Raw genomic sequence first — 13,856 nt, forward strand, 5'->3', positions numbered from 1 at the left:
AAAGAGTTTTTATTACTTATTTCACAGATTTTAAAATTTGTGTTATGTCATACTCTTCATCTACCATTTATTTATTTTAATAGTAGTCATGATTAATTGATATTTCAATGATATATTTATTGAATTTCCTACATGTATGGGTATTTACAATTATTTATGTAACAGAAGTCAGATGTCTACAGTAAACCACACTGTCAACATGGAAGGTCAGTGAAGTGATTGTAGTAACTTTGAAAGTCAGTGGCATTTTTAGTTGGTAAAGTCAGGATGGTAACTTTAGACTGTTATTGCGGAGTTTTAAGAGACTTTAACTCAGTTACTGGTAATTGAAGCATTGCCTGGACAAAATTTGAGTTACTAACTTCAGAAGTTCAAGGTCATAGAAGTGACCTCTGCTTTTCAGGTCAGGATGTGATAAGCTCAGGTGTAAACAGAGGTGCAATATGCATTATTCACTTATGTGTAGATTTTTTATTTTAGCATTGCTTGACCGGTTTACAATATATTTAGCTTAGTTACACTGCGTAAGGTCAGTGACCTATATTTAGCTTAGTTACACTGCGTAAGATCAGTGACCTATATTTAGTCTCTGGTAAAGTGAAAATAGCCATGTTTCAATATCTCATACCCAACAAATATTTTTATCAGGTATCTTTCAAAGTTTAAGGAAATCAGAAAAATTCTTGATGTTTTTTTTTCAATCCTTGAGCTGACTATTTTGCTTAATTAAAACATATCTGGGGTCTCTTAACATATATTTTAGCTTTGCTATCTCAAATATTGTTCCCTTTTAGCAAAATTGTACGTTGGATTAAGGATTTTCCTTAAATTTCGTGTCATTCATAAAACATCTTGGAGTGTTTATCTCAGTTGGTATAGGTAATTATACATATAGATACACCATATTCTACAGCAATCCCAGTGAGTTGTCCTTCAATAGAGGTCTTATAACCCTACTAAAGATATCAGTGCTTTGTTTACTGTTGTTGTGTTGATGATGTTAAGAAGTTTTGTCCCTTTGTTGATTATGATTTTAGTGAGGTTATGTTGAAGATAAATTCTGTATTATCTTGCATGGATCTAAATGTAGTGCTTGTAGTTATGTTTGTGTTATTTTTCCCACCAGTTACACAATCACTCTTTTAATGTATCCAGCTTATAACATGTCATTGTTGCTTTCACTATTAATTTGCTGTTAACAATTATTTAAAATTTCACACAAAATACTGGTATTAATGATGTTTGATTATCTACAAGACAATAGACAGGTACATTGGTATACTCAGCATAATGTACTGTACAGGTGTGAGACAAAATGATTATCTACAAGACAATAGACAGGTGCACTGGTATACTCAACATAATGTACTGTACAGGTGTGAGACAAAATGATTACCTACAAGACAATAGACAGGTGCACTGGTATACTCAACATAATGTACTGTACAGGTGTGAGACAAAATGATTACCTACAAGACAATAGACAGGTACATTGGTATACTCAGCATAATGTACTGTACAGGTGTGAGACAAAATGATTACAAGACAACAGACAAGTACAATTGTATACTCAACATAATGTACTGTACAGGTGTGAGACAAAATGATTATCTACAAGACAATAGACAGGTTCATTTGTATACTCAACATTTTGTATCGCACTGATCTATGGCAAACTGATAACCTGCAAGACAAGAGACAGGTACATTAATATACTCAGTTTATTGTACTTGACAAGTGTGTGGCAAAATGATGTGGAAAAAAATATTGGTGTTTGATATTTACAGATGATTTTTGTTACATCCATTTCAAATTTATGTTGTAATTATTTTCTGTAATAACATAGACGTCAAAAGGTTTATTTCTCCTCAGGCTGTATAGAAATTGACCTGAGTATTTACTGTCTCCTAGAAACTGACCAGCTGGTTGTTTGACTCTGACAAGAACTGCCAATATCACTGTTAAGAAGTTGTAGTTGCTTCCCCTTGCTTGTAACAGAATTTTTAATGCACACTAATTGAATTTGTCTTATTGGCATTTACATTATCTTTGAATACCAACAGAAAACAATACAATAATTAAATAAAGACAAACTGTTGGTAGTGTTATTCTTAGTTTATCAGTAATATAATTGTTTGTTAGTCAATCCCGACATACTAATTAACAGTTGTGAATGGAATTGATGAAAAATAAAATGTTGTATAATAAACAGAATCTCTGTTTTTGACAGTTTTTTTTATACACTACTGTTAGTATGTATAGATAGAGCCTTAGATTACACACTTTATCTCATCTCATTTTGGTGTCAGCTTGCCCTGGAGGACTAACAGATCTCATGGTAACAAGGGGGAATAACTTCCTCATTTGTTATACAGTATATGAATGTAAAGGTGGATAAGTATGGAATATGTGTCTATTGTTATATTGTATATGATTTATTGTGATATCAACATAGAAAACTACAACATAGTGTCCTGATTTTACTCAACTTATACAATTTTTTGCCAGTGACATCTCACCATTTCCTGAAAATGTTAGGACAATTATAATTTTATTTTTTTTGTTTTCTCATAACATGTTAATATAATTTTTTTTGTTATTTCATATCATATAATTCTCATAAAATGTTAGTAAGAAAACATTGGTCACTGTCACAGCTTTAAGGTACTGACTAGTCATTATTTTGAGTAATTGTTTTGATGTTGTTTTCTATATTTCGTGTTTGGTTTTATCATTCAATATCCTGTTGTTGTTTAAACGCTTTCTGGTAACTCATTTTTTGTGGTAATAGTGCTATATAGATGTATATGTAAATAACAACCCCTCACTCCATATATTCAGTTTCTAAAGAACAACTCTCTTGACCTATATATTGATGTATACATTAAAGAACAAGGTCACCTGAACCTATATATTTTGTGTAAAGAACAAGGTCACCTGACCTATATACTGATGTATATGTAAATAACAAGGTCACCTGACCTATATATTGATGTATACAGGTAAAGAACAAGGTCACCTGACCTATCTACTGATGTACATGTAAATAACAAGGTCACCTGACCTATATATTGATGTATACAGATAAAGAACAAGGTCACCTGACCTATATACTGATGTATATGTAAAGAACAAGGTCACCTGACCTATATATTGATGTATACAGATAAAGAACAAGGTCACCTGACCTATATATTGATGTATACAGGTAAAGACAAGGTCACCTGACCTATATATTGATGTATACAGGTAAAGAACAAGGTCACCTGACCTATATACTGATGTATATGTAAATAACAAGGTCACCTGACCTGTATATTGATGTATACAGGTAAAGAACAAGGTCACCTGACCTATATACTGATGTATACAGGTAAAGAACAAGGTCACCTGACCTGTATATTGATGTATACAGATAAAGAACAAGGTCACCTGACCTATATACTGATGTATACAGGTAAAGAACAAGGTCACCTGACCTATATACTGATGTATTGATGTATACAGGTAAAGAACAAGGTCACCTGACCTCTATATTGATGTATACAGATAAAGAACAAGGTCACCTGACCTATATACTGATGTATATGTAAATAACAAGGTCACCTGACCTATATACTGATGTATATGTAAATAACAAGGTCACCTGACCTATGTATTGATGTATACAGATAAAGAACAAGGTCACCTGACCTATATACTGATGTATACAGGTAAAGAACAAGGTCACCTGACCTATATACTGATGTATACAAGTAAAGAACAAGGTCACCTGACCTATATACTGATGTATACAGGTAAAGAACAAGGTCACCTGACCTATATATTGATGTATACAGATAAAGAACAAGGTCATCTGACCTTTATATTGATTAACTCCTGTTTAATTGTGTTTGTGTTAGAAAATCCTGGGACCATCCACCAGATTGTTCAATGTTGTATCACAAGTATTTATGATTCATGTTGTCCATGACTTCTGTTCTGTTCAACAGGGACAGTGTGTTGGCGAAACAAAATCAGTAGGTCCACCCTAAAGACAACCCTAGGACATTGATACATTTCTAATATAGAGTGTATTGGTGGAAATCATCTTGCTGACATGGATGTTGTTGCACAGTGACCTAATAATGAAGCCTGATTGCAGGAAAATTTTACAAACATTTACTTTCACCAAAAAACCATGAATTTATTTTTCATTACAAGCAGAACTTGTAACAGATAGTTTAAAATGACATTGAGAGTTGCGTACATACATTTTTTTAATACAGATTCATGTTTCTTTGTTTTTATTCTGTTACCGAGACAAAGTCTCTAGGTGATCTATTGCTATCCCCTTTTGTCCAGTGTCATGCATCGTTAACTTTTAACATTTTTGACTACTTCTGGAAAACTCCTGTACTGATTTCAATGAAATTTTATGAAATCCTTCCATGGCTAAAGGCGCACCAAAATTTTTAATTAAATGATCCCTGACCCCCAGGAGCCTAAGGGGCGGGGCCAGAAAAAGGGTCAAATTGATTGAAACTTAGAAAAATCTTCTGAAATCCCAGGTGTGGTAGAATCAAGCACTCTTCATGGATCGAAAGGTCTTCAGATGCTTTACCAAAATTGTAAATTTAATGACCCCAGGGTCTCACATTTTCCCTGGGGAGAGGGTAAATTTTACGATGAATTATATAAGAAAATTACTTTTTTTAATATCATTAGTTTATTTTTTATTGGAAATAGTTCAAACCTGGTTAGAATTTTTAGTTTAAGATGACGGTTTGATGAGATACACATATTTAGAAATTGGCCAAAAATAGGTCAAATTGACTGAAATTTCCAAGATGCTCTACCTTCCTGGATGGAAGATTTTATGTAGGAAAGTTCAATTTTTTAGTTTAATTTCTTTTATTTAAAACTTGGTCAGAAGCCTTAGCATGGAACAGCAGTTAATATTATTCACAATTCACATTTGCATTATATGTACAAAGTATTTAAAGTTATCTTACTTACAATACCGTTTCTATGACATGTTACAAGAAGCATTGTGACTCTGGTGACCGTTAAGGCCCTTTGGCCTCTTGTTTGCTTACAGTATCCAACAGATTATTACAGAATCGTTAGTGTGACTTATATCTATATAAAGTTATCCTGAAGATCTTGTAAACATTTCAATGCTTATGAATGATTAATGATAAGAAAATGTTTTATTGGTGTTGCATGATGGTTAATTTTTATATATAATTTCCATTGTTAACATTTCATGTTGTCCAGATAGCTTATCACTTAGAAGTAATTTCAATTTCATAATTTCAGTTTGGCATTAATCATTCTTTTATCGATTAAATTCGTATAGAGAAAAACAAATAAAATGTTCTTTTTGGTAAAAAATTAATTATTGATTTTGATAATTATTTGTAATTGTTTTAAGAAAATGATATCTAAAGTCAGCATCTAATTATACTCATAGGAATTTAATGGGAAAATTGGTTTGAAAGTTTGACTTTACAGTTGATGTTAAAGTGGTCACGTCTTAGGTAGTACACCTGCATATTCGTACTTACGAAACATCCTTGGGAGCTTTTAACGACAATTCCTTGATCTTCTGTTTTGATAAGATTTTTGATGCATTTATTCATTTAGAGTTCATTGTTAACACCATTCAGTACATATTGTTTACAAATTTTTTTTGTGGCTATTCAGTACATGTTAAATGTGTTATGGAATCTTATGTATATCAACCAAGTGTGAAGGTTATTGCCCATTTCTTGTAGACAAGAGTGTAAAATATTACCTACCGTCTGTCACATGCCCTCTAAATAGTAAGGGTTTCACCTGCTTTTTACAGAGTAGTAAGGGTGTCACTTGCCCTCAACAGAACTGTAACTGTGTCACCTATGCTCTACATGGTAGTGAGGGCATCACCTGCCCTCTTACAGCAAAGTGAGTGTGTTACCTGAACTCTACAGAGTAATAAGGATGTCACGTGCCCTCTACTGAGTAGTTAGGGTGTCACTTGCTATCTACAGAGTAGTGAGGGTGTCACTTGCCCTCTACTGAGTAGTGAGGGTGTCACTTGCCCTCTACTGAGTAATGAGGATATCACTTGCCCTCTACAGAATAGTAAAGATGTTATTTTCCCTCTACAGAGTAATGAGGATTTCACTTGCCCACTACTGAGTAGTGAGGGTGTCACTTGCCCTCTACAGTATAGTGAGGGGGTCACTTGCCATCTACAGAGTAATGAGGATGTCACTTGCCCTCTTCTGTGTAGTGAGGGTGTCACTTGCCCTCTACTGAGCATTAAGGGGGTCACTTGCCCTCTACTGAGTAGTGAGGGTGTCACTTGCCCTTTACAGAATAGTAAGGGGTCACTTGCCCTCTACAGAGTAGTGAGGGTGTCACTTGCCCTCTACAGAGTAGTGAGGGTGTCACTTGCCCTCTACAGAGTACATTTTACATTGGCTCATGAGGGCACTGCTTGTGAGTTATAAATATTGGCCAAGACTTTTTGTGACCAAGCAAGATTGATTGAAAAATGTTATTGGAAACTTTAACATTCCTTTATCTCAGGGGAGTGTTGATCAGTTCATACCTTTGGCAGTTGACTTATCAAACAAAAACTTTACAACTAAGTCTCAGTGCCTATGTGGATTGTTGACAAAAGTGTACTTACTACACCATGTAGGTGAAGTTTTGAACTTATTCAAGTCTGAATATTATTATGTTTTCTGTTCCTTCCTGTGTCTTTGTCAGGCAGGAACAGCACTGATTTCCATGACCAGTAGAAGAATACTTCCAAACTTACCACAGAGCTTTTATTGTTTAGAATGTAACCATGGTAACAGTACTGATTGATACACATCGGTACTTTTAATGTTACTGTGTATTATCGGTGAGAAAAGTATCATATGTTCAGTCTATTGAGAACTTGTAATACTGCAGCATGACATGTCAGATATATACAAGAATAAGAGAAAATCAAAATGCATCAACACTTTTGCAATATTATCATCTGTTTCTCAACTTTTTGACTCAATAAAAATGCCTTTATTCAGTTGAATATTTTTGTTTATTGTTTGTGTTAAAAGGATAGTTAAATATTACAGAGTTTTTATTTGGAAAAAAATATACATCTTAGTTTTAATTTGTATTTAATGCGTGCTTTTAAAAATGTCAAATAAGGAAAGTAAAGAAAAAAACAGGAGACCAAATTTGTTTGGCAAAGTATTTGTTAATAGATTAACCCAATGTACAAAATTAATATAATCAGTAAAACTCCAAAGCATTTGTTTAGGACATCAAAATAACCTCCCTAAGAATTAATAGAACAGCTGGTCCACTCACTGAAAGTGGAATTACTTGTCATGAATGCACTGAAGTCTCAGTGATAACTTATGTGAAAGGAAAGACAGGAAATGGAGGGATGAATAGAATGCAAACTAACTTGACTTCCATCCCTTGGTTACTTGTTGGGGACTATTAACTGACCAATGAGACAGCTTTTAACAAAGAAGCAACCAAAAGGATGATACAAATGTATGTACAAAACTATGGATAAATAGGACAACTTGTAACACAGAGGTGGCCAACAGGATGTATTGTAAAGAAGGAGCAACCAATAGAATGAAATGTACAAAAACCTAGTGACCAATAGGATAGCCTGTAACAAAGAGGTGACCAGTAGGATGACATGTAACAAACTAGTGACCAATAGGACAGCCTGTAACACAGAGGTGACCAGTAGGATGACATGTAACAAACTAATGACCAATAGGACAGCCTGTAACACAGAAGTGACCAGTAGGATGACATGTAACAAACTAGTGACCAATAGGACAGCCTGTAACACAGAAGTGGCCAACAGGATGTATTGTGAAGAAGAAGCAACCAATAGAATGACATGTACAAAAACCTAGCGACCAATAGGACAGCCTGTAACACAGAAGTGACCAGTAGGATGACATGTAACAAACTAGTGACCAATAGGACAGCTTGTAACACATAAATGACCTATATGTTGGCTTGTAACAAACTAGTGACCAATAGGACAGCTTGTAACACATGAATGACCTATATGTTGGCTTGTAACAAACTAGTGACCAATAGGACAGTTTGTAGCACAGCACTGACAAGGCTGGCTTGTAATAAACTAGTGACCAATAGGCAGATGTTTAACAAACAAGCCCCTGAGTTCATAGAACAATGTGTTGGAAAGAAGGGACTGCAATGATTATAGGATAAAACAACTTGAATATATTCTTCTCTGGTGTTTATACATTTAAGGAAATAATCAGCTTGAAAGAACAGTACGGCAACTTGCAACAAATTACTTACCCAATAGGACAGATTGTAACAAACAAAATACCCAATGGCAGAGTTTTTAACAAACACTTTATTTGACACTGTATACAGGACGGATCACATATTGTAATATATTGTAGATAAAATATATGGAAAACAAATACTGAAAACATCGAATCAACAATTTATAATTAAAACCAATTTGATTGTCGTCCTCAAAATCTAGGATACAAAAGCACATATTTGGCTTTTAATCAAGAAATGAAAAGTTAATTAGAGGATAACATGTAACCTGAAACAAAACAATAAACAAATAGTAAACGAGAGGTAAACAAAAGATGAATCACTTACTCAAAAACTGTTCTTTGTAAAACAGCCCCTATGAGTATGTTAGAGTATGTGTTACAGCCTTTAATATTCAACTCTATTTTGGTTTCAATTTAAGCATACCCGGTACTGTATATCTCTGTTTATAATATAGTACAATCTGAACTCTCTAGGTGCATTGGCCCCCAATACACAACATGTGTGGGAATTACAGTCCTGTTGTATTTGTAACAATGTCAGGAGAAGCAGAGAAAATATTGAGAGCAGATAGAAGTATTTTGATATTGAAAGCAATTTGTATCATATCTCTGCTATAAGTAATTAAAGCTGTCAAGAATCACAACACTAAAATTGTACTTATAATTAATAAAGGTGGAACAAAATTATTTGTTTAGAAAATTTTAAAGAAAAATATTATACACTTTATCAAACATGTCACACCTGATGTATAACACTACCACTGTAATTGTTTATATGTGATAATTTCATGTAGTCAATAATTAAAAACACCGGTCAAGTCCCACAAGGGGAATAACTCTAGTATCACAGTCAAATTAATCACTCCTTATCGGGGCTACTTTCTTCAGCAAATAAATCGGTCCTTTTTTTTTTCAAAGATAGCCTTTCTTGCATATAACAGACTTCAAAATGATGTCAATTCTCATCAGAAAGCAAAAAGTTTATACATAGGAACACCAAACTAGTCATATTATGACAAGTAATTTGGAAACAGCCCTACATATACTTTCTATACGGCTTCAGTCCAATCTTTAGGAATTTCATATTACACTGGTATTGGTCAATAGTTTTTCCTTAAGATTGTTTGTACTCTGTCATCACAGCCCTATCTACAGTGTATATCAGTTACCATGGCTAGGATTTGTGGTCTTTGTTAGACTTCTCCATGTTGTCTTGTGCCCCCATTTTGTAGATCATATTTCCAGTAATGTCACCATTTTTTTCAACATCATCCTCATCAGTGATTGTATGGTCACTATCCTCTCTTCCCTGCATTGAGAGGTATTTCTTTACCACCATCAACCAATCTACGACATCCTCCAGGCGCTGTGGACCATGGTGACCACCCACACGCAAGAAACCACCTGTCAGAAAAAGATAACATCAATATCCCATGACCTTCATGCCCTGAATATTTCCTTATCTTGATCGTAGTATGTCTATGGCATTAAATGGTTTGCATTACAACACATGTAACTTTTTCATATTTATACAAGTATGATATTGATGATCTGCTTTGCCAAGAGAGAGAATCCCTATGAATTTATCATCTACAGATGATTAGCCTCTTCAATATCAGCTCTCTCGGAATTTATTTACACATGTGATAATAAATAAAAGTTTTCAAAAGATAATTTTTCCAGCAGCGAGATGTAAATTGTGATTACCTTCTGGAGCAACCTGTGTATTTCGTCGCACAACATTGCGTAGCCAACTCACAGAATTGTGAGCAAGGAGGTCAACTGATCGAGAGTCAGAGACATTGTCTAGATCCTCATCCTCATGTACAAAGTCCTGAGACTGACCATTACAGAGCTTACCTACAACAGAAGCAAGGGTAGACAACTCCCACAATGTTTTTTTTTTTTTTTCTAAATGATTTTGATATTTGAATTCATGGCTAACTTTCTGCAGCAGCTAAGATGAAATAATCTTCCTGACTAAAAATAATCCACATTAATGTGTCACTCATACTGTTAATAAAAGTAAGAATATGAAGAAGAGTATGATAAATCCCATGTATTTGTAGAACTTCCCTTAAATCTCTGACCTCACTAATGGACATATCAAAGTTTGAAAGAATATATATAGAACTTGCCATTTTATTTTCTGTTTTTACATGATTATCACATCAATGCTGATTTGTTCTTGACCTATGACCTTCCAACCCAAGGGTTTAGGACTTAAAAAGATGTTAAATAATGAAATAATTTGACCATGTTTACATACTGACTCAAAAAGTTTCAGCTGCATTTAAATGCAGTTTCAAGGTCCTTTTTTTAAAAGTTTCAGAGATCCGAGGTCATGGTCACTGTGACCTGATTAAGCTAATGTTTTGCAACAATGATAAAGTTTAATCCATTTGGTGAAAGTTGGAAATTCTGTGAAGGTTGACATTTATAGTTCTAATCAATTACAACATCAATCTGGAAACAACAGAAGGATGAGAGTCTGATATAAAATTAATTCTGAGATTTTAACCTCAGTATTAAATAAGATGCCCAGTAAACACTGGTACTTACCCCTATGTTTATAGGCCACTCGACAGTAGGTGATGAGCTTTGTGAACAGGTTCAGAGGAGAAGGAGTCGCAGAAGTCTTATTCATATTCCTGATAAGTTTGGCTCGGCCAAACTTCCACTCCATGTCGGACTGTTGCTGGATTCGCTGGTAGGTGTCCGACATCATGGCAATGAGAAGGTTGATAAGCACAATGAGTGTGACCATCATGTAGATCCCAAACACAATCTTAGCGAGACTTATCACCCAGAATGGACTCCTGTAGGTGGTGGGCAGACTCTCCGGGTCTACCAACCCAAAAAGGGAGAAGAAAAGTAACTCAAATGTGTCAATTGGTGTCATGTAGGTTAAAGGTTCTCCATTACCAACACCTGTCCCGAGGGCACTGTTTTCAGCCACAGGACTGTACACTGGCTGGTATATTGCAGAGAGGTGTAAAGTAAAACCTGTGATAAATATTAACAAAATAACTAAAAATCGTGTTAAGTCTTTCAACAAATCTCTGATGATAATTGCCCAAGGTCCAAATAGATGATGAAATGACAAAAAGTCCAGCAACTGTACAAAAGACATAAGAAGTGCACATGCGAAGAATTGGTTTCTGATGTATAACATGAGCAGTCGGTTTTGTGTGTCGAATGCAAAAGCTATAACATGGACGAAAATTCCAATGGAACTGAGTCCTATGGAGATGACCTTGATCCAGCCAAGGCCACCACGGTCTCCTGGATTTGTAAGTTCAGACACAAGGAGGCCAGACAACCATGCAAGAAGCAGCCATTCATACCAGTGGGGGATCAGGCTGCCTGACTGCCAAATGGGTACGAGAGGTAAAACCACGGTTAGTGAAAACAGGATCATCAGGTAGAGATGAGAAACTAGATAAGCCATGAACTTGATAATAGGCACCTTGTTAAACCTGTGTTTAAGTGGCATGGAGAATATGAGCCATACAATTGGAATAAACAGAAAGGCCATGAACAGCATCACAATCTTCCAGGTGGCCCAACGTAGATTTCCCACCCACACATCTGACAGATACTTCTGTACTGCGGGGTGTGACACCACTTCCTTCTGCTCGTGCTCAATCAGTACATCCAGGAATTGTGTACCGTGACAGTCGACTGCCTTCAGTAGTGTACCTGCACTATTAGCACTTGCTGCAATTGCCAACAGCTCTGTTGCCATGAATTCACAGTAGTTACCCGCAGATGTTAGGTCACGTGACCTCTCCTTCTCCTTTATAGCCAGGAGACGGAAGTTTTTGGACATTTTAGCGGCAGTGTCCACTGGAGCTGGAGATAGAAGGATGAACTCCTCAATACACTTATTGTTGTTCATCTTCCCACAAACCATCAAGTCAAACACAAACTGTAAAACAGAAAACGAATTACACTCACAAATGTTGTTCAGCTATGAATATAGTCGTCTACAATTACCTTCTGGATGATGATAAAGAAACATATTTCAGTTGTGTTGAAGAAAAAGATATTTGTTAATTCTTCTATTAACTCAATCTATTGCTTTCTGGATGTGTATTTATAACCTCTCCTTAAAACCATTAAAGAATATTATAAAACAAAAATGATGTACAATTATGTTCAAGTTCTACACAGTGAAATTAGATGTAAGGAACTTATCTTAAAGACCACTGAGGATGCTCAAGGTATATATATACATCAGGTAACATTTCATATTTAGTAGTAGTTACCATGTGCAACATTCATTTGCATTATGTTAAGACAAAATATGTGAAAAAGGTTTGCTGAAGAAAGCCAAGGAATTTTGTTGATAGAGTTACCTTTTTATCATCCATGAGATGTTGTGTGTTGTGGTCCTTTCTCATCAGATAACTAAGTACGTCTGAGTGGTTCGCAGCTGCTGCGTAACAAATCGGTACCTTACCATCCTTGGTCTCAAATTTGGGGGATGCTGCCCCCTCTACTAGAAGCTTGACAACGGTGAGGTAGCCTGCCTTGGCTGAGAAATGGAGGGCTGTCCAGCCATTTTTGTCGCAGGCGTTGATGTCAGCTCCTTGTCCTAGCAACAGAGCAACCATATCAAGGTGGCCATTAGCTGCAGCAAGGTGAAGAGCAGTGCGACCTCGTTTGTCCTTGAGATGAAGTTGTGTTGTAGACTTACTCAGTAGGAGACTGACCACAGCAGTGTGTCCGCCCTGGGCAGCCAGATGGAGGGGAATAGCCCCCTAGAAAATCAAACAGGTTTGATGTACATTATAGATTTAACATATCATTTATTTTACATTTACCAGTATATGAAAGAGATATAATTCATGGAAATAAAATTAACACTCAATAGATACCAGGCTCTTTACCATTAATTATTAATTATCAGACATTATTACCAGAATAGTTGATTAAGCCAAACTGGTGAGCACATCTGTAGGATAACTCACCTGAGCATTAGTGGAGACGTCAGCCTGTACCCCTGGGGAGTTGAGAAGGAGTCGCACAAGTCCCTCGTGACCAGACTGGGCAGCTAGATGAAGAGGAGTCAGTCCCGACTAAAACATTACAAAAACAATCTGTTTTAAAAATAAATCAGTCATACAGGAAACACTAATCACATATGAATAGTAGTCACATAGATCATCACTCACACAGGTAATCAATCAGACAGGTAATGTAAGTTACACAGGTAATCAGGTAACATAAGTCACACAGGTAATCAGACAGGTAACATCAGTCACACAGGTAATCAGACAGGTAACATCAGTCATACAGGTAATCAGGTAACATCAGTCACACAGGTAATCAGACAGGTAACATCGGCCATACAGGTAATCAGGTAACATCAGTCACACAGGTAATCAGGTAACATCAGTCACACAGGTAATCAGGTAACATCAGTCACACAGGTAATCAGGTAACATCAGTCACACAGGTCACTAGACAGGTAACATCAGTCACACAGGTCACTAGACAGGTAACATTAGTCACACAGGTAATCAGACAGGTAAC

The 13,856-nt window shown here is 35.7% G+C and overlaps 1 protein-coding gene across 1 annotated transcript in view; it reads right to left on the reverse strand.

Moving 5' to 3' along the window:
* Positions 1–9,489: 9,489 nt before the first annotated feature.
* The window catches only part of LOC132550370 (serine/threonine-protein phosphatase 6 regulatory ankyrin repeat subunit A-like), a 59,642-nt gene continuing 55,275 nt past the window's right edge, over positions 9,490–13,856 (reverse strand). The window contains exons 27-31 of the mRNA XM_060214422.1: positions 13,292–13,399; positions 12,677–13,081; positions 10,878–12,246; positions 10,023–10,175; positions 9,490–9,719 (exon numbers count right to left, since the gene is read on the reverse strand). Coding sequence (XP_060070405.1) covers positions 9,490–9,719; positions 10,023–10,175; positions 10,878–12,246; positions 12,677–13,081; positions 13,292–13,399 — 2,265 coding nt within the window. The remainder of the gene's footprint in view (positions 9,720–10,022; positions 10,176–10,877; positions 12,247–12,676; positions 13,082–13,291; positions 13,400–13,856) is intronic.

This window comes from Ylistrum balloti, unplaced genomic scaffold (assembly GCF_031769215.1).
Source record: "Ylistrum balloti isolate Yb309-2 unplaced genomic scaffold, AGI_CSIRO_Ybal_v1 Utg370120, whole genome shotgun sequence".
Classification (NCBI taxonomy): Eukaryota; Metazoa; Mollusca; class Bivalvia; order Pectinida; family Pectinidae; genus Ylistrum; species Ylistrum balloti.